This window comes from Balaenoptera ricei, chromosome 10, assembly GCF_028023285.1.
Source record: "Balaenoptera ricei isolate mBalRic1 chromosome 10, mBalRic1.hap2, whole genome shotgun sequence".
NCBI lineage: Eukaryota > Metazoa > Chordata > Mammalia > Artiodactyla > Balaenopteridae > Balaenoptera > Balaenoptera ricei.
In genome coordinates, this window is record NC_082648.1 from 99,438,178 (window position 1) to 99,461,728 (window position 23,551).

The following is a 23,551-nucleotide window of genomic DNA, read 5'->3' on the forward strand; positions in this document are numbered from 1 at the left end:
GGCGGGGACGCATTCTCGCGCATGTGCGTACCGTCCTGACGGGAGGCGAGGGGCGGGGTTTCCCAGGAGGGGGCGGGGCTTCGAGGACGGGGTGGTGTTAGTTCGGGACGGGTGTGGGAAGCGCCTTGCGGGAGTGGGCGTGTCAGCTGGACGCGAAAGGTGCGCGCTATGCGTGATGACGTAAGGGGCGTTGATTGGGAGCGGGAACCGGAGCTAGCGCGTGTGCGGCGCCCCGCCTTCTGCCCAAATTGATCTCTTCATTTCGCTCAAGGTAGGTAGGAAGCGGGCTGAGTTTTGTGTTTGTTGCTCTCTGCCAGGGCTGGCTTCATTTTACTTTGCCCACTCAGTCTTGCGCGTCCCCGTAGCCTCATCGTGGGGCACCGTCAGGCAGAAGAGTGCGGACCCGAGGGGTGGAGACAGCCTCTGATCCCCGTTCCTTCCTCCGAGGGGAGGCGCACCCGGCCTTGGAGGCCCGCCTGCGTTTGAGACCCCACTGGGCATAGCTGGCTGAGGAGTTGGGGGAGATTTGGGGGCGGGATGAGGACAAGTGGGTCTGCTAAAGGACGCAGTACACTGGACCGGGAATCTCTCAAGTCCAGATGATGCCGGAGCTCTTTCGCTCAGTCAGGCCCGTGGCGCAGGCAGGATGGGCAAGTGTCGCGGTCTTCGTACTGCCAGGAAGCTCCGTAGCCGCCGACGAGACCAGAAGTGACATGATAAACAGTACAAAAAAGCCCATTTGGGCACAGCCCTGAAGGCCAACCCTTTTGGAGGTGCTTCTCATGCCAAGGGAATTGTGCTTGAAAAAGTAGGGGCCAAACAGCCAAATTCTGCCATCAGGAAGTGTGTCAGGGTTCAGCTAATCAAGAATGGCAAAAAAATCACAGCCTTTGTACCCAATGATGGTTGTTTGAATTTTATTGAGGAAAATGATGAAGTTCTGGTTTCTGGATTTGGTCGCAAAGGTCATGCTGTTGGTGACGTTCCTGGAGTCTGCTTTAAGGTTGTCAGAGTAGCCAGTGTCTCTCTTTTGGCCTTATACAGAGGCAAGAAGGAAAGACCAAGATCATGAGTTTTGATGATGAAAGCACGATAGTAATAAATTTTCATATGCCAGATGATGCCGGAGGCGGGACTGGACCTCCAGGTCAGGCTGCCCCAGCACACCCGTCAGAGAGGTCATTCCGGGCCACCGGCCCTGAATTGTCCTTAAGGGATAGCTAAGGTGAGGCTATTTCAGGAATGATCCCCATGCCCCTTTACCTTGCATCTCAATTACCAAGCTCTCCAGGCAGCAGGATCCAGCATCCACATTCCTCAGGAGTAACATGTAGCTTTTAGGACAGAGCTCAAAGAAGCCTAGGGGTCGATAACTTTTAGATTTAAATTTGGTTGTTACTGATCTCCACTTTCTTTCATCTTGTGAGCAGTAACCAACATGTCAGGGTGGGAGTCTTATTACAAAAATCAGGGTGATGAGGAAGAAGAAGATCAAGAGGAGGGCCTTGAAGCAGGTGGTAAGTGACTTTCATTAACATGTACCCTTGTGTGTGTGGAAGAAAGACTTTACCTACCTATCTCTGCTGGGTGATCTTTGCTGTCTTGTGGCCCACGCTTCTCTCCCCAGAGAATCTCCAATACTTTTCTCCCTTTGAACTTTGCAGAGCTACCCTAGGCTCTTTTATTCAGGTCCTACTCTAGTCTATGGAACATTCCTAGCCTTAAACTTTTGCTGGGCACTGGTAGATTGATCTCCAATAAATGACCCTGAACATTGGTATCCTTTGTCACCTTAGGTGGCTCAGGTAAGACCCTTCCTCACCCAGGAAAGTAGTTTTCCTCATTCTCGGACCTCAGTGTAAAAATGCTTTCACCCTTCAATAACTGCAGCAACCAAAGAGTATACATTAGCATCACAGTTACAAGAGTCATTCCCTCACCTAGCCTGCAGGTTTGGGAGTATATGTTCAGACAACACAGTAACACATAGGACAAAGGAAGAGAAATAAGGGGTGCCTGTACTCTACATACTGGTTAATTTAAGTTCTGGGTAGAAATTTTTAAAGTGTTTTTATTTATTAGAAGTGAGAAATACAGGAAATATAAAAAATAAAGCAGAATTCTGTAATCTATGTAATCTACCACCCTAACACAACCACTACTAGCATTTTGGCATTTTGCATATTTCCTTCATATATCTTTCATTCTTTATATTTCGTAACTATATATAGTTTGTTTTTGTTTGTATCTGATTTTTTATATGGTTGTAATCATAGTGCATATATTTTTTCCATTTTAATTTACATTTTCAAAATTTACATCTTCTTCAAAAAGAATTTTAAACATATATACATAGTTTTGTGTTCTGCCTTTTTTCCTTATTGTATTATAGATATATCTTTCCATGTAACTGCAAATATAGCCTCTATAAATCATTTTAAATATGCTATAATTTGTTCAGTCTACCTTCTGTTGGACATTTTAGTTTTCAGTTTCTTACTTTAATAAACAACATTGTGGAAATTTTTGCATAGGGTTTTTCCATATTTTATTTTCTTAAGATAGATTCCTAAGAAGTAGAATTCACTGGCTCAAGGTAGAATTTTTGTTTAAGGCTCTTGACACGTACTGCTGTATTGCTTCAGAAAAGATGGGTAATTAAATTTATTGCATTAGGAAGCAGCATCGTCAAAAAGAGAGACAACCAGACATTATATGCCTTTTTATGAAAAACTCAGCATCACCTATAATGTAATCATGCCAGGAAAAAAAAAACAAACCGAAATCTGATGAAGCCTCTCTAGGTCCTTAGTAGAAAAGACAGAGGACTATGTTAATCTACACCAAAAGAATGCAGTCAGCAAAATCCAGAAGGTGGAAAACTTATGAGACAAAAGACAGAGGGGGTATCTACAGATTATAAGAGGCTTTAAAACTTTTTTTTTTTTAAAGTCAAAGCCAGTGTTTAGGAATGTTGGCTTGGATGATTATAAAGAAAAAAATGAAGTGATTACCAAAAGTCAGGATGGTGGTTACTCTTGGGAGGAAGGTGGGTGTTAAAATTGGGAGGCGACCTGGAGAGGGCTTCTGGGGTGACTGGCAAGATTCAATTGCCTGATGTGCATGGTGGTTTTAAGGGTGTTCACTTTTTTTCTTTTTTTTTTGGCTGCACTGCGCAGCTTGTGGCTTGCGGGATCTTAGTTCCCTGACCAGTGATTGAACCCGTGCCCTTGGCAGTGAAAGCGTGGAGTCCTAACCACTGGCCCACCAAGGATTTCCCTAAGGGTGTTCACCTTAGGGAATTCCTCAGATTATAATTTTGCTTAATGGGCTTTTCTCTATTTGTTTTATTTTATTTTATTTGTTTTATTTTATTTTATTTTAATTCTATTTCTTAGAAGTTTTGGGGTTTTTTTTTTGATATGTTTATGACAGAAGATTTATTAAATTTAATTAATTAATTAATTAATTTTGGTTGTCCCAGGTCTTAGTTGCAGCAGGCAGACTCCTTAGTTGCGGTTCACCAGCTCCTTAGTTGTGGCATGTGAACTCTTGGTTGCGGCATGCATGTGGGATCTGGTTCCCTGACCAGAGGTCAAACGCTAGCCCCCTGCATTGGGAGTGCGAGTCTTAACCACTGCACCACCAGGGAAGTCCCTTTGTTTGTTTTATATGAATAATAAACATGATAAATATGAAACAAGGGCAAACATTTCCTTCTGTTTTTTTCCCCATAGGAGATTATAAATATTCAGGAAGAGATAGTTTGATTTTTTTGATTGATGCTTCTGAGGCCATGTTTGAAACTCAGGATGAAGATGAGTTGACTCCTTTTGACATGAGCATCCAGGTAAGACTACCTTTCATTTAATTAAACAAACAAACAAACAACAAAAAGTATCAACACCACTTTAAAAAATATGGGGATTTCCCTGGTGGTGCAGTGGTTAAGAATCCGCCTGCCAATGCAGGGGACACGGGTTCAATCCCTGGTCCAGGAAGATCCCACATGCCACGGAGCAACTAGGCCCGTGCGCCACAGCTACTGAGCCTGTGCTTTAGAGCCCACGAGCCACAGCTGCTGAGCCCGCGTGCCACAACTACTGAAGCCTGTGTGCCTAGAGCCCATGCTCTGCAACAAGAGAAGCCACTGCAATGAGAAGCCCGTGCACCGCAAAGAAGAGTAGCCCCTGCTTGCTGCAATTAGAGAAAGCTCACACGCAGCAACAAAGACCCAACACAGCCATAAACAAACAAACAAACAAACAAACAAACAAACTTAAAAAAAAAAAAAAGAGTAGCAGTGTTGGAGAACAGGCCCATTTTATTTTGGGTTTGAACTTCCGACCCTGGGACTACGTTGCTCCCACCTTCTGTGTTAGCCCTGGTAGCAGAAGTGGGCTCCTCTTTCTATAGCGTTGTCAGTATAAAGGAAGGAAAGAAGTTCCAGCTATTATGGTGTGGAGATGAGTCCTTTTGTAAGTGATTATTTGGAAGTTGAGTATTACCTGTGGTTGAAAAAGATAATTACAACAAAAAGACAACCCAATTTAAAAATGGGCACAAGACTTGAATATACATTTCTCTAAAGATGTACAAATGGCCAAAAGCACATGAAAAGCTGCTCAATATCTTTAGGTATTAGAGAAATGCAAATCAGAACCACAATGAGGTATCATACCCACCCACTAGGACTGCTGTAATTTAAAAAAAAAAAAAAAGGGGCCAATAAGAAGGGTTGGCAAGGATGTAGAGAAATTGGAACCCTCATACGTTGTCGGTGGGAGTGTGAAATGGATCAGCTGCTGTGGAAAACAGTTTGGCAGTTCCTCAAAGAGTTAAACGTAGACTTATTATATGAGCCAGCAGTTCCCCTCCTAGGTGTTTACCCAATTAAATAAAAAACAGCTACTCAAATCTTGATTCTGCCACTTACAAACTGTATGATATTGGAAAAGTTGCTGAAGCTCTTGATATGTTTTCTCATCTGTAAAATAGAGATAATAATAGTACCTACTTTGGGCTTCCCTTGTGGCACAGTGGTTAAGAATCCACCTGCCAATGCAGGGGACACAGGTTCGAGCCCTGGTCCGGGAAGATCCCACATGCCGCGGAGCAACTAAGCCCGTGTGCCACAACTACTGAGCCTGCATTCTAGAGCCCACGAGCCACAACTACTGAAGCCTGTATGCCACAACTACTGACGCTCGCGCACCTAGAGCCCGTGCTGCGCAACAGGAGAAGCCACCGCAGTGAGAAGCCTGTACACCGCAACGAAGAGTAGCCCCGGCTTGCTGCAACTAGAGAAAGCCCGCATGCAGCAATGAAGACCCAGTGCAGCCAAAAATAAATAAATGAATAAATAAATTTATTAAAAATAAAAAATAAAATAATAGTACCTACTTTGTCAAATTGTTATGAGGATTAAATATTTTTATTTTTTAAATTGGGGTGTAATTCACATAACATAAAATTAACTATTTTAAAGTATACAGTTTTAAGGTATTTAGTCATTCACGTCATGCAATAATCACCACCCCATCTCATTCTAAAACTTTTTGAGTAGGTATATAAAATGTTTATATATACAGTAGAATATTAGTCATAAAAAGGAATGAAGTAGTGATACGTGCTACAAGGTGAACCTTGAAAACATTACATTAAGTGAAAGAAGCCAGGCAAAAGGTCACATGCTGTATGATTACATTTATATGAAGTATAGAATAGATAATCCATAGAGAATGCAGATTGGTGGTTACCGGGGGCTGCAGGGGAGGGAGCAACTGCTTAGTTGGTATGAGGTTTGCTTTTGGGATGATAAAAATGTTTGGGAACTAGATAGAAGTGGTGGTTGCACAACATTGTGAGTGTACTAAATTGAACACTGAATTGTTCACTTTAAATGGTTAATTTTGTTAATTGAATTTCACCTCAATTAAAAAGATTACTATTTCTTCATAGAGAAGAATTTTTGTTTTTGTTTTTGTTTTTTTAAATTATTTATTTATTATTTTTATTTTTGGCTGTGTTGGGTCTTCGTTTCTGTGCGAGGGCTTTCTCCAGTTGCGGCAAGTGGGGGCCACTCTTCATCGCGGCACGCGGGCCTCTCACTATCGCGGCCTCTCTTGTTGCGGAGCAGAGGCTCCAGACGCTCAGGCTCAGTAGTTGTGGCTCACGGGCCCAGTTGCTCCGCGGCATGTGGGATCTTCCCAGACCAGGGCTCGAACCCATGTCCCCTGCATTGGCAGGCAGATTCTCAACCACTGCGCCACCAGGGAAGCCTAGAGAAGAATTTTTAAGGATTTATTGTACATCTCATTTCTCATATTTTTGGAGTTTGGAACCAAACAGAAGCTTCTCATGTCCTAATTTGTACACAAACAGTTCTTGCAATTGACAAGTCAGAATATCTTGCATCTAAAAAAAGAATTAATAAAACAATTCTTAACTTTAAAGCAGTGGTTTGCAAACTTTAACCTACATCAGAATCACCTGCAGGGCTGTTGACACAGATTGCAGGGCCTTACCCTGCAGTCAGAATTTCTGATTCTATAGGTCTAGAGGAGGGACCAAGAATTTGCATTTCCAATAGAGCTCCCAGGTGACGCTGATGTTGTTTGGAGATCACTCTTTGAGGAGCACTGCTTTAACCTTTTTTGGATCATGGACCTCTTTGAAGATGTGATGAAGGCTATGTACCCTCTCCCCAAAAAAGATACAGTTCTGCATGTAATTTGAAAGGGTTCATGAAATGCTAACGCCTAGAGAACCCAGAAGCAACTGTAGTATTTATTATGTAGTGAGTAAGTGAGACATTCACTGATGAACATAATGTATTTGATAAGGAGCAATGAAAAAACATTTTCTAAAATTCTATTTTAGTTTGTGTGTGTGTGGGGGGGTGGGGGGGCGGTTAATAGTAGAACCTAAAGAAGCCCTCACTGGGACTTCCCTGGCAGTCCAGTGGTTAAGACTTCCACTGCAGGGGGCATGGGTTTGATCCCTGGTCAGGGAACTAGATCCTGCATGCTACAACTAAGATCTCACATGCCGCAACTAAAGATCCCGCCAGGCGTAGCCAAATGAATAAATAAATATGAAAAATAAATACATAAATAAAAAGAAATGATTACTTGCCATGAAGATAACTGTCAATGACTAGACATACCATAAGTTCTGCATTTAAGGAGAGAATTGCTATGGAGGAAGGCCAGGTAGAGTCTCAAGCAGGATATGGAGGGGGGTCACCATGGTTGGTTTATTCCTCAGCTTTGCAGAATCAGAAACTTAATTTTGTCAGTACCCCCAGAATTATAGGCCACCAGGACTGACCACTTATGAGACACTGATTTACTGGATATGGCTTTAGTTTATATTTCCTGGCATACTGATGTCTTTAATTGTGTAATTAGGCAAATTTTATTTCAAAAGTTGCTTTTAGTAGGTATAGATTTATTTTCCATTATTTATTAATGTCACATATACTAACATTCACTTAAACCTTTTATATATGTAATTATTTTATATATGTAAATTTTGTTTCTTGGTATCAAACTACTTGAGGAAAAGAGACTTCCCTGGCGGTCCAGTGGTTAAGACTTTGCCTTCCAATGCAGGGGGAGCGGGTTTGATCCCTGGTCAGAGAGCTAAGATCTCACATGTTTGGGGGCCAAAAAACCAAAACATAAACAGAAGTAATATTGTAAAAAATTCAATAAAGACTTTAAAAATGGTCCACATTAAAAAAAAAAAAAAAGCTACTTGAGGAATGATCAAATGGCCTGTTCAAACTCAGCCAATTAAGTAAGTGACATCATTGGGACTCAAATCCAAGTTTTCCGATTCTAGTGCTGGGCTTTTATTTATTTTTATTTCCCTATAGCAGAGTTTCCTTCCTGAGTATATACATGTTTTGAATTCTCTGATTTCTTATGGTAGGGACTGCTTATATGTCTGTTGTATACTTAACCACACTTTGCTTTGTGTTATACATAATATAAATGACCATCACCCTCACTGGATTATGAGTTTCCTGAAGGTAGGGGTCACACCTTACTCTAATGCCATGTACAAATTCAGCAAATATATATTGAGTGCCCTACTATGTGTCAGGCACCTGTGGAGCTTAAGTTTAGTGGTACATAGTTAAATATTAATTGAAATTTTATGTTTATTTTTTCAGTGTATCCGGAGTGTATACACCAGTAAGATCATAAGCAGTGATCGAGATCTCTTGGCAGTGGTGTTCTATGGTACCAAGAAGGACAAAAATTCAGTGAATTTCAAAAATATTTACGTCTTGCAGGAATTGGATAATCCAGGTCAGTAGTATTCTAAGATCAGCTTTTCCCTTACATGAGAAGGTCACTAACGTGCACAAAGAGGGATGTGGAGAAGGAAGCAGATAACATCTTGACTAGGAGTATGCTTTCCTGCACACGGGGGTTCTTACTGGGGTGTAGACTTTTGTTATGTGGGTTAAACAGCTCTGGGTGAGAAAGAGCTTCTGTTAGTCTTGTAAAACACTGATGCTGTTCCGACTTTTCTGCCCATTTGACTCCCTGTCTCTGATCAGGTGCTAAACGAGTGCTAGAGCTTGACCACTTTAAGGGACAGGAGGGGAAGAAACATTTCCAAGACCTAATTGGCCATGGATCTGACTACTCCCTAAGTGAAGTACTGTGGGTCTGTGCCAACCTCTTTAGCGATGTCCAGTTCAAGATGAGCCATAAGAGGATCATGCTTTTCACCAATGAAGATGACCCCCACGGCAGTGACAGTGCCAAAGCCAGCAGGGCCAGGACCAAAGCTGGGGATCTCCGTGACACAGGTCGGCATTCCCCTGTTCTTTTATTTTATTTCTTTGGCCGCATTGTGCGGCTTGTGGGATCTTAGTTCCCCGACCAGGGATTGGACCCATGCCCCCTGCAATGGAATCGAGGAGTCTTAACCACTGGACCTCCAGGGAAGTACCCCCCTGTTCTTTTTTATAAATTTATTTATTTATTTATTTATTTTATGGCTGTGTTGGGTCTTCGTTGCGGTGCGCGGGCTTCTCATTGTCGTGGCTTCTCTTGTTGCAGAGCATGGGCTTCAGGCGCGCAGGCTTCAGTAGTTGTGGCACGTGGGCTCAGTAGTTGTAGTTTGTGGGCTGTAGAGCGCAGGCTCAGTAGTTGTGGCACACGGGCTTAGTTGCTCCGTGGCATGTGGGTTCTTCCCGGACCAGGGCTTGAACCCGTGTCCCCTGCATTGGCAGGCGGATTCTTAACCACTGCACCACCAGGGAAGCCACCCCCGCCCCTGTTCAACTTGGCACTTAATTTTTTTTGCTTCTTTATAGCTGATGTCAAATAGTTGCTTTTCACCCTTCAGAGTAAAATGAAACAATAAAGTGAAGCTGGGGGAGACCCTTATGTAATATTCCCAGTGAAAATGACCAGGCCATTAGCTGTCTGAAGGGTTCTACCAGAGGGAGCTTTTCTTGACTTTAACACCACCACAAATGGTGGTTATTTGAATAAGTTGTCTGAAGTCATTAGAGCAGCCGATCCCCTTAACCACTTTCTCTAAGTCCTGAAAATATTTATAATCAATCTAGTTTTTTGGGAGCTTTTAACAGCATATTTAAACTTAACTGAAAAAAATTCTCCCTTGCTGGAAATTGTTTCCCCTCACTTTTGTCTATCCTCGCTCCAGGTATCTTCCTTGACTTGTTGCACCTAAAGAAACGTGGGGGCTTTGACATATCCTTGTTCTACAGAGATATTATCAGCATAGCAGAGGATGAGGACATAGGGGTTCACTTTGAGGAGTCGAGCAAGCTCAAAGACCTGTTGAGGAAGGTTCGCGCCAAGGAGACCAGGAAGCGCGTGCTCCACAGGTAGGCACTAAGCCTGGGTCAGCTGCCCACAAGGCCCCTAACTGATCATAAGCCGTGCATGGCTTTGACCTCCCTGGCTCCTTAACTCTGGGCTGTACCACTGCCTCACTGTTCGTCTAAAAAACTTGCTTTATTTCAGGATAGCACAAGCTATTTGCTTCTCTTTCTCTAGAAAGAGCTGGTATGCTGTTTCTCCAAAATAAAACAGCTCTCCACTCCTTTGGGGTAAACAGTTGTGGCCTAACGGTATCCTCAGTTGCACTCACTAGGACATTGTCTGTTTTCTTCTCCTCTGTAAATTGGGGATAATGACAGTACCTGGTATAGAGCAAAAACTCAATAAATGTTAGTTATTATCATTGTTGTTAAAATTGTGTTATTCTAATTTCTTATAAACTTGAGACCAATAAGAACCAGGTGGTTGGATTATCTTCCTTTAGAGACCTTTGACATTAGAATCCTAAGGCCGCCTCAGTGTTTCTTCCTAAAGAGCATCAGACTTTCATTTTAGACTAGTTTCCTCAGTATAGAGGAATAAGACCATTGGTAGTTTTTGAGCTGTTTTCAAGAGATTACTGACAATTCTACTGGAAAACCCATGAAATTAAATATTTTAAGGAAACCATGAAGCAGCTCATTGCTACAGTTATAGTTTTGTCATTGTTCTCCTTTTCCTCCCAGGAACTATTTCTCTTTCCTCAAACAATCACCCTGTCACCTTTTGTCCTTCCTGAAATAGTGGAATATTGTTACTACTACAACTTGGAAATCTACACATATTGGTGGGAGTGGCAGGGGGGATAAAATGGTGGTTAAAAGTAGGTTCTAGAGTCAGATTGGCTTGGATTCTAGTCCTCTGCTGTGTGACCTGGGGTAAATCATGTAACTTCTCTGAGCCTCAGTAAAATGGGAGCAAAAATGGTCCCTCATTATAGGGCTGCTGTGATGATTAAATGGAATAACATAGTAATTGTAAGCGTTAGCTATTCTTACTATTTTGTGAAAGAGTCATTATAGGATACTTGGTAGTAATAATAATAAATTGGAGCTGTTTGAGAATTAATTGCCTAAGGCTTAGAAAATTATTAAACTTATTCTTGCTATAATAAAATAATAGAATTATTTTATTGCATAATTATTGTGTGCCAGGCACTGTCCTAAGTTCTTTTTTTCTTTTTCTTTTGAATTTTAGAATTTTATTTATTTTTTATACTGCAGGTTCTTATTAGTTATTCATTTTATACATATTAGTGTATATATGTCAATCCCAATCTCCCAGTTCATCACACCACCACTCCCACCCCTGCCACTTTCCCCCCTTGGTGTCCATACGTTTGTTCTCTACACCTGTGTCTCTATTTCTTTCTTTCTTTTTTTTTTAAATAAATTTATTTATTTATTTTTGGCTGCGTTGGATCTTTCTTGCTGCGCGCGGGGCGTTGCGGTGCGTGGGCTTCTCGTTGAGGTGGCTTCTCTTGTTGCAGAGCACGGGCTCTTGGGTGGGCAGGCTTTAGTAGTTGCAGCATGTGGGCCCAGTAGTTGTGGCTCGCAGGTTCTAGAGCGCAGGCCCAGTAGCTGTGGCACACGGGCTTAGTTGCTCCACGGCATGTGGGATCTTCCCGGACCAGGGCTTGAACCCGTGTCCCCTGCACTGGCAGGCGGATTCTTAACCACTGTGCCACCAGGGAAGCCCTGTGTCTCTATTTCTGCCCTGCAAACTGGTTCATCTGTATGTCCTAAGTTCTTTGTTAACATAATTACCTCATTTAATCTGTAAAAACAGTGCTTTGAGTTGGGTTGAAACCTACCCATTAGTAACATTTATTAACCTTAAATCATTTCAGATGAAGTTAAACATAAGCAGCTTGTTTTGTGCTGTGGGCTTTCACATTTTCCTTTCCTTGGTATGACATAAACCACATGATGTTATACTATAACTCTGTTTTAACTTAGAGTTATGACATTTTCAAGGTCGAAAGGTACCTTAGTTTATAAATGTGAACATTTAATATGGGGTGGGGGGACTAACTGATTTGCTCTTTTGGTTCAGAAATAGAACCAAGGTCTCTTGAAGCCTGAGGCCAGAGTAGACCACATTGACCAGTGCTTTTTCCCAGGATACTAAAATTTAGAGGGCACAACAATTTTTAAAAATTACTTTTGCAGATTGTGCAGTTTTTAAATTGGTTACATTTATTGTCAGCTCTCTTTCAGCAGCCTTTAGACAACTGTGTTTAACACCTAGTAAGCCAGAATAATTTAAAGTAGGAAGCCATCAAATGGGTGGTGTTATTACTAATGCCCATCTGTTACTAATACTCATCTCTGGGGCACATCATACATTACCAAATTGTACCATACCTACCCGGTGCTTGCTCCAGGAACCTAAAATTTCTAGTCAGGGCTCTGTCCCAAACCAAAGTTCTTTCTACTGTGTGAACCAATATACCTTTGAACTAGCTATAACTTGTTTAAACATGTTCTCTTCTTTAAAGTAAATACTGCTAAACATTCCACAACAGTGAAGATTGGGTTATTAATTTAAGACTTTTCTTCTTTTGGGATAAAGGTGTTTAAAGCTATAAATTTCCCTCTGAGCACTGATTTAGCTGCATCCTATACCTTTTGATATGTTCTGTTTTCACTTTCATTCAGTTCAAAATCATTTTAAATTTCCCTTGTGATTTCTCCTTTGACCTCCTGGGTTATTTAGAATTGTATTGTTTACTTTCCAAATATTTGAGGTTTTCCCAGATTTCTCTCTGTTGTGGATCTCTAACTTAGTTCCATTTTGGGTAAAGAACATATTTTGTATGATAGAAAAACTTTTTTTCTTTTTTTTTTTTGGCTGTGCTGCACAGCATGTGAGATCTTAGTTCCCTGACCAGGGGTTGACCTGTGTCCCCTGCAGTGGAAGCGCAGAGTCCTAACCACTGGACCACCAGGGAATTTCCAATTTCAGTTTTTTTAGATGCATTTAGACTTGTCTTGTGTCTCAGTATATGGTCTGTCCTAGAGAATGTTCCGTGTGTGCTTGAAGAGAATGTGTAGCACAGGTTATTTTTCTGTTCTGCCTTTTTTCCCCACAGTATTGTATTGTAAATATTTTTGCATGTTGTCTTTCTTATAGAACACATTTTCAAGAGGTCCTATTGCTGCTTAAGATGTTGATATAAATACTCTGGAGCAATATGTTATAATGGAAAAGTACCTGAGCTTTGAATCAGACATACGTGAATTTGAATACCAGTTTTCATTAGTTGTATGTCTTTGGGCAAGTTAGATAACATCCCTGAGCCTCAGTGTTTACATCTGTAAAAATGACAACAACAAGGTTATTGGGTAGCAAGTAACAGAAACTGACCCTTGACTAATTTCAGCATATTAAAACAAAATCCTGAACAGGGTGGGTAGTATAGGAACCAGGGTGGCACCAGGAATCTAGAAAATAAGAATTATTGACAGTGTCTTTGGGGTACCACTGTCAGCAAGCATCCCCTCCAACCGTGTCCTTTCTTGGTCACTGTTTAAGACCCAGACTCTCAGGAGAATAAGTCTGATGGCTTGAGCCTGGGCCAGATGTGCCCATCTCTTGGTCAGGGTAAAGCACAGCACCTGGATGAACATTTTCCCAAAACTGCAGTGGGGGAAGGGTGGTTACCTAAGAAAAATTGGGGTTTCATTGTTAAAATAAGAGGGAAGCTATGCTAGACAAGCAGAAGCAGCAGATAATATAGTACTTATAGGATTATTATAATGATTAAATGAGAGAATAACTGTAAAGTGATTTGATAAATTGCTAGGCTCAATTTAAAAAATCATTATTTTTATTACGGTACATCCTTTATCATTATTTTAAGGAGTTAACAATACATTCTGAGACTAATTTTTTGCAATGTAGACCCTGAGATGTATTACAGCAAACTCCATTGTATTATTAAAAAGCTTTATATTTGTATTCGAAAAGCTTACGTTATTGGAGAGAATAAAACAAATCAGGGCTTGGGTGCCATGAATGAATTTTAGATAGGAAAATATACTCTTTCTGTCCAAATTAAAAAATTTTTCTCTCCTTCAGGTTGAAGCTTAAGCTCGACAAAGATGTAGCGCTCACTGTTGGCATTTATAATATGGTCCAGAAGGCTCTCAAACCTTCTCCAGTGAGGCTTTATCGGGAAACAAATGAACCAGTGAAAACCAAGACCCGGACATTTAATGTAAATACAGGCAGTTTGCTTTTGCCTAGCGACACCAAGAGGTCACAGGTAGGTCTCTGCCTTCTTACTGAATTTTGTCCTGTTGAAGAGTTAACAGGGAGGGGGAGACATGATCAGCCTAACTAGTTAAATAACTTTCATGTACGCATCTTTCTAGCCAAGCTGTTGTCATTACCCTTTGGAATATGGCATCTGGATCAGTAATACCTTGGGAGCTAGAAAGTTAGAGCCAGTATTTGGAAGAGGTGTCAGTGAAAACTTCAGCCCTCGATCAGCCAGCACATGCTACTCTGAGTCTTAACAGTCTAATTCCAGTACAATGGCAGAAATTGTTTTATAGTTAACTAGGGAGATGAGCCAGGGAAAGAAAGTGCGTTAGGTGTGAAGTGCCCTCGTTTTAGGGAGAGAGTTTTTTTTTTTCTTGCCAAACTAACCAGTTTTTCCTGTGCCTTGAAATGATACCCTCATGCCTTTCTTAATCTGAAAGACAGACTAAGGATGCAGAACATTATCTCTCCTCATCCTCTCACCTTTGTTCAATCTATAGAAGGATTTTTTTTAATTGAAGTACAGTTGATTTACAAAGTTCTGTTAATTTCTGCTGTACAGCAAAGTGATTCTGTTATACATATATATACATTTTAAAATATTCTTTTCCATATGGTTTATCTCAGGATATTGAATGTAGTTCCCTATAGAAGGATTTGATATCTGAAATTAAAATCAAGTGAGTCATCCTTCCTTTTTAGTTATGCAAAACGTGGGAGAGCGATTTTGCCTAAGTTCAGGACCTAGAAGGATCAACTAAGTGACTAAAATTAAATAATATTTTGATTCAACCCTTGAGATGTCTTTTGGAGCACAAATTTCAGGCCAGAGTGTCTTGCCCTACTTTTCAGGAGGAGAAGACGACAAGAAATTTCTCCTTCCATTTTGGAAGTAGCTAGTTTTCCATGTTGGTTTATTCATAGGCAGTAGCTCTTCCGGTTACTAAGTTTCTTTCTTGATTAACTGTGCCTACAAAAAGTCTTAAGGGCTCTGTTTTTGTTTATAAAACCCAAATTTGACCTTTACTAAGTTCTGTTACTAATCACATATTTAGGATCAAAATGCAAATGTTAAAGTTTAGAAGTAGTATGTGTGTATGTGTGTGTGTGTGTGTGTGTGTGTGTGAGCCTCCTACACTGAGACCTAGCACAATACCTGACGTAGGTCCTCTCAATAAGTAGGTAAGGTTTGAGCATCCTTTGTGTGTCAGGGATGATGCTGGGTTTAGTACACATTAAATGAGGGAAGGAACAAACGCCTGAAGAGCATGGCCTTTAGCACCAGACAGATGTGGTACAGTTCAAAGCCCAATTCGGTTGTATACTCTGGAGCAAGTTACTAACTATAGAGCCTCAGTTCACTCATCTGTAAAACAGAGTTTTTAACATTTACCACCTAGGATTGTTACAGATGATAAACTGGGTGGCAAAAGTAAAGTGCCTGGCTGGCACTCAATAAATGTCAATTGCTGTTGATAGGAGGAAGATGCCTCTGATGAGCCCTCTTCCTGCTCCTTAGAAGAAAGCTGATTTTAACTTGCTAGTGTCATATGGCAACTGTTTCGCATCTCTGTGTAGCCTCGCTATGTGGCCCTCGTTGTTCCCCTTCTATAGACCTATGGGAGTCGTCAGATTGTATTAGAGAAAGAGGAAACAGAAGAGCTTAAACGGTTTGATGAACCAGGTTTGATTCTCATCGGTTTCAAGCCCTTGATAATGCTGAAGAAGCACCATTACCTGAGGCCCTCCCTGTTCGTGTACCCCGACGAGTCCCTGATAAATGGTAAGGGGCCTAAACCAAGGATAAACGAATAAGTAACGCAGAAGGCAATTTACTGAGCAGCATTCTTAAATGGCTGCTGCTGGAAACTATATAGGATGTGTTAATGGGTATTTTGAAAGTGTCTCATGCTCAAATAAATTTTGGAAACGTGGGACTAAACAAAGTTAAAGAGATTTCTTTAGGAACTATAATATACTGATAGCATTGTGAATATCCAGGAGGGGATATGGAATTAGCATATTTAAAACTTAGTTGCTATGAAATTCTTTCTTTGAGGCATTAGATAAAGAGTTCGGGAAAAACAAAAAACAAACCTGGCTTCTTCCCTAGTGTTGCAATTAAAGATGATATGAACTTGGCCACTGGGTTTATTTGTGCTGTCCAGACCTATATTCCTCTGTGCTATAGCTAATGAACCTCCCTGATCTGACATGACTGGTTTTCATTAGCAACTAGGGCTTATGTCATTAGCCTAATGATAGTAAAAGTGAACTGACAGTAATAATTCACACCCCTAAATGGAGTATTTGAGGTGCCCTTTCCTTTCTCTTCCTTTCTATGCCTCTGCTACCCTCACTTTACCCTCACCTCTGGGTCCATCACCCCTGACCTATCGAAGTATCATAAACACTTTTAAGAAAATGGAAGAGAAACTGTAGGTTTATAACATGGGCTAAGAAAGGAGGAGACATCTTTAGGATATAGACCCCTGGGATGTTTGTTTTCCAGGGAGCTCAACCCTATTCAGCGCTCTACTCACCAAGTGTCTGGAGAAGGAGGTCATGGCAGTGTGCAGATACACACCTCGCCAGAATATCCCCCCTTGTTTTGTGGCCTTGATGCCACAGGAAGAGGAGCTGGATGACCAGAAAATTCAGGTGACTCCCCCAGGTATGTGAAAGAGATAATTTCAGTGCTTCTGAACATTGCTTAGGCTTTGGAGTCATTCCTGGGATACCAACTCAGACCTGCTGAACCTGAGTCTCCAGGAGTGGGACCTGGGAAATGTGTATTTATAAGATTGCACAGGTGAATTTGATGAACAGCCGGGTAAGGCTGTCAAATATGGTTGTGCAGTGCACAGCATGTACAACTGTACAAGGGAGCTCTGCAGCCAGGGTTGAGAATTGACTTCATAGGGACTGTTTGCAGGTTACTGGCATAAGTTCATGGGGTCTCACTGCTGACACATTCTTTACTAAAAACCATTGTTTGGTACCCTTGTAATATTTAATGGTTGGTTTATCTCTTGTGTACACCAAAGCAGTGAGGTATCATGGAATGACTGTGGGGTTTTTTGTTTTTGTTTTTTTTAATATTTATTTATTTATTTGGTTGCACCAAGTCTTAGTTGCAGCAGGCGGGCTCCTTTGTTGTGGCTCTAGGGCTCCTTAGTTGCGGCTCCAGGGCTCCTTAGTTGCGGCTTCAGGGCGCCTTAGTTGCGCCTCACCTGCTCCTTAGTTGCGGCATGTGAACTCTTAGTTGCGGCATGCATGTGGGATCTAGTTCCCTGACCAGAGATGGAACCGAGGCCCCCTGCATTGGGAGCACGGAGTCCTATCCACTGCGATGCCATGGAAGTCCCATGACCATGGGTTTTGAAGTCACACTTGACTTTGTCTTATACTTATGTGTCTGACAGCTCATTTTCTTTTGTTTTAGACCCTTCTCTTCCACCTGTTAGCTGGCCAACTTGGGCAAATAATTTAACCTTTCTGTTTATGTTCCTTATCTGCAAAGATGAGAATTCTGGAACACCTTTCTCTCAAGGTCACTTCACATTTGAAATAAGTTAATAAACATATAAGTGCCTAGCACAAAGCAGCCAATAGATGACTACCATCAGCCAACAGATGACTACTATTCATCCTTCTTTTTAAAAAATATTTACTTATTTATGGCTGTGTTGGGTGTTTGTTGCTGCACATGGGCTTTCTCTAGTTGCGGTGAGCGGGGGCTACTCTTCGTTGCGGTACATGGGCTTCTCACTGCGGTGGCTTCTCTTGTTGCAGAGCACGGGTCTAGGCACGCGGGCTTCAGTAGTTGTGGCGCGTGGACTCTAGAGCGCAGGCTCAGTAGTTGTGGTGCACGGGCTTAGTTGCTCCGCGGCCTGTGGGATCTTCCCGGACCAGGGCTCGAATCTGTGCCCCCTGCATTGGCGGGCTGATTCTTAACCACTGCGCCACCAGGGAGTCCCATCCTTACTCTTTAGCCATGCTAATAAAAATTATAAAGTAAGTCTTTGAATGTGTTACATTTCCAACCCTGGTCATCTGAATGCTCAGGAACACCTTTTATGTCAGTTCTTAGGCTTTGTCTCTCAGCTCTGTGCTGGTGAAGCAGCGGCTCTCCAAGCCCCATTTCTCCTTTGCCAGTGGGCTCTCGGTGAGGCTCTGTCAGTAGTGGGCGCTAGAGGGAGACATTAGGGCCGTGGAGAGCTACGAGACTTCCTCTTGCTCAGTGCTGTTGGCATTGCCAGCAAGGGCTCTTCACCTGGCAGCAGCAGTGGGTTCCAGTCTCTAGATTTTTCAGTCTTTCTAGAACCCGTCAGCAACTGGACAGGGTCAGGCTGGTAACCCTTACCTCTTCCCTTCTAGCACATGGTGGGGGCTGGGGAGCAAAGGGGAGAGGTTGAAGCTCAGAGGAGGGGCCGGCAGAGTTGGATGTAGCCCTCCAGGGAGGGGCACTGTCCACCTGGTTCTGGGTGTATGGAAAAAGCTGGCGGCTGGAAGCTGGCTGGGGCGCCACTGGCAGGAACAGGAAGTACCTGAGGAGGAGCACTCCTTTCAGGTCCCCCTCTGGAGACTCCAAAGGGAGTCTGCTAGGCAGATGCTAACGGGAATCAGCTGGTAAAGGAGAAATGGGATTTGCAGGGTCCCAGCTCCAGCAGCACAGCACGCAGAAGGGTGCATTGGAGCTGAGAAAAAAACGACAGCTCAGGAGACTTCCCTGGTGGCGCAGTGGTTAAGAATCCGCCTGCCAATGCAGGGGACACCGGTTCGAGCCCTGGTCTGGGAAGATCCCACATCCCGCAGAGCAACTAAGCCCGTGTGCCACAACTACTGAGCCCATGCGCCGCAATGAGAGAGAAGCCCACCGCGCTGCAACAAAGATCCTACTTGTCTCAACTAAGACCCAACGCAGCCAGAAGTAAAATTAATTAATTTAAAAAAAAAAGGAAGAAAAACGATAGCTCAGTGACTGAAACCTTTTGTTGAGTCAAATCTCCGAAAACATATCTTTCTTTCTTTCTTATTCAGGCTTCCAGCTCATCTTCTTGCCCTATGCTGATGACAAACGGAAGGTGCCCTTTACTGAAAAAGTCATGGCAAACCCAGAGCAGGTAGACAAGATGAAGGCTATTGTTCAGAAGCTCCGCTTCAAGTACAGGTGAGTGATGGGTCATTCACAGGCTTTCTTCTGGAACTGCCTCCTGTGTTGAAGGTTGTACTGGAGATTTGAGTTAAGCATAAACCAAGAGAATGTGATTTTATTCTTTTCCATTAACTGATAGATAATTAGTCTTTAGAAGCTATAGGGAGAGTGGAAGTTCTTTTATTGAAGGCTCTGGAATTGTGCTGTTTACAGCTGGTTGACCTGCTGTGTTGTGCTTAGAAAGACAGGTTAGTTAGTTGAACAAGCTCCGCAAAGCAGCAGTAAGGAGAAGATTCTTGGTTGGCCTTCTCCTTGATTGTTTGTTGTCACACGGTGAGTAAAAGCAAGTAAATCCAGTGTAAATTGTCATGGGGTTGAAAAAATGATTATATAATGCACATAGACCATCTCCCAGAACCTGCATAAGGTGACACCAAACATAATTTTTTTCACATTTCATCTTTTGTCTCTGGGCTACTTCCCTAACTCTGCCTACCTGTGGGCAAAATGATCTTCCTTCTCCAAAGGAAACCTCCTGGTGTAGTCCTTTGTTGGGCAAATGGAAGCATTGTTAAGGTTCTACCATGTGCCGTGCACTGTTCTAGATACAACTCCGACAGTATCTCATTTATTCTTCATGAGAACCCTGAAAGTTTTGGTGCCCATTTTACAGGTAAAGAAACTGAGGCTTAGAGGAGTGAGGCAGCTTGCCCAGACTCACCCAGCTAGAAGGAACTGGAGCCAGGATTCAAGTCTAGGACTGTATGCCTCTAGATTCTTTCTGTCTTTACTTTCATGTTGCTATCGAGTATGGGAAGAAAGAATACTCAGGTTCGTTATCTCCCCACCTCCCACCATCCCTCTGTTGTGTTTTCTCTGTACTTACCTCCTCTGGCCCTGCCTCCTCTGTTTCTGTCTCTGTCCACAGCTTCCAGTGACAGACAGGTGGGCAGGTATTGTTTTGCTTTAAAATTTGCTTTTGGATCCCTAGCATCGGACAATAAAGTGAAAATTGGAAAGAGAGAAGTTGATTCAAGAGATAAGATTCCCAACTGTTTTACCTGGGGTGTATTTCTCAGCTGACCTTGGGCCTGCACTGCCTTTGTTGGGTTTTTAACTTTATTATTTTATTTTTAAAATGTTTAAATTTTTATTTTTTAATTTATTCATGTCACTGTTAATGTTTTAACAGAAGTGACAGCTTTGAGAACCCAGTGCTGCAGCAGCACTTCAGGAACATGGAGGCCCTGGCTTTGGATTTGATGGAGCCTGAACAAGCCGTGGACCTGACACGTAAGGAGGCCGTGACTGAGTTGAGAACTTCTTTTCATGGGAGGCTTTCGTGTCGATTTTACTCTGGACCAGTAATATGGATGCATTTCCTAGCACCCTCTAAGTACACAAGCTTGTGGTCCAGATCATCTCTGCCTGAGAGATTTCCTAGACCAGCTTAGATTGCCTGGGAACGGGTTTGGCCGATTCTGCAGTAAGAGGAGGAGAAAGTGCCAGGCTTCTGAGACCTGCCTCTGAAGTAGACCATCCATGACTACATTTTGGTAAAAGTTAAAAACAACAATCTGCAACATTTACGGAGTGCTTACTGTGTGCCAGGCCTTGTTGTCCTGTGTGTTGACTCATTTATTCTGCATGACTATGAGGTAGGTTCTGTTACTGTCCCTGGTTTGCAGAGAAGGGAGTGATTTGCCCAAGGCACTAAGTAGTAAGTGGTGGCTGTCAGCGCAGAATCCAGTGAGTCTGGCCCAGAGCCCTTGCTCTGAACCACTATGCTTACCTTACTGCTGCTCCGTCAGATGGCGTGCTCTGCCCTGGGAAAATGGACCTCGTTACCCAGCATGGAGGACATTTGCCTGGCCTCCCAGGCTGAGGTGCTCTGAGCTCCCTTCTGGTCCCTTTCTGGATTGTGGTTCTCTCATGTACTTCATAAGAGGATGCGTGAAGTTTAGCGATGTAAGTGAATACCCCCTGGAAAACAGATTGGATTTAATGAAGACTCTTGACAGAGGTTGAAAAGATCAGAACAGTTAGTTCAGCCTGCTTAGCTTCCCAGTTATTATTGATCTCTTTCATGTAGCGCCAGCATTAAAAGCATAAGAGTTATTGGACGTGTCATGGTGGTGACTGTCAGCTGGGCCTGGCAGAAGAAGAACCCTTGAGTGAGGCAGCCCATCTCTTCCTTTATGGCCTTTAGGCAGATCAGGAAGTAAATTGCCTAGTCTCTAGCAAGATGGCTAGGGACACAGACTTTGGAAACACCCGATGTAGGTAGATTTGAATCCCAACTCTCTGGCACTTATTAAATTGTGTGGCCTTGGAACAATACTTAATCTCACTGAAGCCCAGTTTCCTTATTGGTAAAATGGGGATAATGATCTGTCCTTACAAGGTGTTAACAAAATATAGGCCCTGACACTCGGGAAGGTGCTCAGAACACAGTTGTTCTCCTTTATTCCACAGCCGTGTGCTCTACTTCCTCGCTAGCGCCTCAGCCTCTTGCATTCTCTCTTCTGGCCCTATACTTTTTGGGAGAAAGTCTTGTTTTCTCTTTCTACTTCTATTTTTCAAAAACAATTTTGGCTGCTGTAGTGCTTCCTATAAGCTAAATGTCTCAGGTTCCTGTCTTTAGCCCTTTCTTCTCTCCTTTCTGTTGGTTATGTTATCCACTCCCATAGCCTCAAGTATGACCTCATGTCCACAACCCCCAAACCTGTATCTCCAGCCCTGTCCTTTCCTGTAAGCTCTGGCCAAAGCTTCCAGCTGCCCAGGTGACATCTACTGAAGGCCCTGGGTATCCTAATGCTCAAACATGTGACCCCTTTGACTCTTTGTTCTTTCACATCCCTCACTCACTTTTTTTTTTTAATACATTTATTTATTTATTTATTTTTGGCTGCGTTGGGTCTTTGTTGCTGCACGCAGGCTTTCTCTAGTTGCGGGGAGCGTGGGCAACTCTTCGTTGCGGTGCGGTGGCTTCTCTCGTTGTGGAGCACTGGCTCTAGGGCGCACAGGCTTCAATAGTTGTGGCACACGGGATCAGTAGTTGTGGCTCGCGGGCTCTAGAGTGCAGGCTCAGTAGTTGTGGCGCACGGGTTTAGTTGCTCCGTGGCATGTGGGATCTTCCCGGACCAGGGCTCGAACCTGTGTCCCTCGCATTGGCAGGCGGATTCTTAACCACCGCGCTACCAGGGAAGTCCCCCTCGCTCACTTTTTTTTTTTTTTTTTTTAAGTGTATTCTAATTAATTAATTAATTTATTTATGGCTGTGTTGGGTCCCCGTTTCTGCGCGAGGGCTTTCTCCAGTTGCGGCGAGCGGGGGCCGCTCCCCATCGCGGTGCCCGGGCCTCCCACCATTGCGGCCCCTCCCGTTGCGGAGCACAGGCCAGACGCGCAGGCTCAGTAGTTGTGGCCCACGGGCCCAGTTGCTCCGCGGCATGTGGGATCTTCCCGGACCAGGGCTCGAACCTGTGTCCCTCGCATTGGCAGGCGGATTCTTAACCACCGCGCTACCAGGGAAGTCCCCCTCGCTCACTTTTGATCAAACGTGTCTGCTTCTCTGTGACACAATGATAAGGCTTTCTTTTAATAAATAACTTATCAAAGACTCAAAATTGTTTTCTTACTTTCTTCTTTTGGCTTTGTCACACCATACTGTTTTTTTCTCCTATGCCTGTGGAGACCCTAAGACTTCTTTGCTGGACCTGCTTCCCTTTTTTCTCCTCTAACATGGAAGTGTGCTGGGTGATCCTGGGCACCATCTTTCTCTGTCCTCTCACCTCTCCCTGCATGGCCTCATCAGGCTACATCAGTGGCTCTAAGTGTGGTCCCTGGTCCAGCAGCACTGGCATCTCCGGGGAACTTGGCAGAAATGCACATTTTGAGCCCTACCCCAGGCTTACTGAATCTGAAACTCAGGTCGAGGCCCAGCAATGTGTGTTTTATTTTATTGTATTTGGCCATGCTGCGTGGCATGTGAGATCTTAATTCCCCGACCAGGGGTCGAACCCATGCCCCCTGTATTGGAAGCTCAGAGTCTTAACCACTGGACCGCGAGGGAAGTCCCCAGCAACATGTGTTTTAACAAGCCTTCCCAGTGATTCTGAGACATGCCACTGCCTCTAGCATATTGGTTCTCAACTTTGGCTATACAGCAGAATCATCTGGGGGACTTAAAAAAAAAATCTGGCTCTTTAGGCCTCACCCCAGACCAATTAAATCAGAATCTCCTGGGCAT

At 43.1% G+C, this 23,551-nt stretch overlaps 1 protein-coding gene and 1 pseudogene across 1 annotated transcript in view; both read left to right on the forward strand.

Moving 5' to 3' along the window:
• The first annotated feature begins 200 nt into the window (after nucleotides 1-200).
• Nucleotides 201-23,551, forward strand: part of XRCC6 (X-ray repair cross complementing 6) — a 29,086-nt gene continuing 5,735 nt past the window's right edge. Inside the window, exons 1-11 of the mRNA XM_059937085.1 lie at nucleotides 201-271; nucleotides 1,431-1,517; nucleotides 3,738-3,850; nucleotides 8,183-8,321; nucleotides 8,576-8,830; nucleotides 9,697-9,880; nucleotides 13,959-14,145; nucleotides 15,759-15,927; nucleotides 16,657-16,818; nucleotides 19,188-19,317; nucleotides 20,495-20,595. Of these exons, the coding sequence (XP_059793068.1) occupies nucleotides 1,439-1,517; nucleotides 3,738-3,850; nucleotides 8,183-8,321; nucleotides 8,576-8,830; nucleotides 9,697-9,880; nucleotides 13,959-14,145; nucleotides 15,759-15,927; nucleotides 16,657-16,818; nucleotides 19,188-19,317; nucleotides 20,495-20,595 (1,519 nt within the window). The 5' untranslated portion in view covers nucleotides 201-271; nucleotides 1,431-1,438. The remainder of the gene's footprint in view (nucleotides 272-1,430; nucleotides 1,518-3,737; nucleotides 3,851-8,182; nucleotides 8,322-8,575; nucleotides 8,831-9,696; nucleotides 9,881-13,958; nucleotides 14,146-15,758; nucleotides 15,928-16,656; nucleotides 16,819-19,187; nucleotides 19,318-20,494; nucleotides 20,596-23,551) is intronic.
• On the forward strand, nucleotides 550-1,116 carry LOC132372742 (small ribosomal subunit protein uS12-like; annotated as a pseudogene).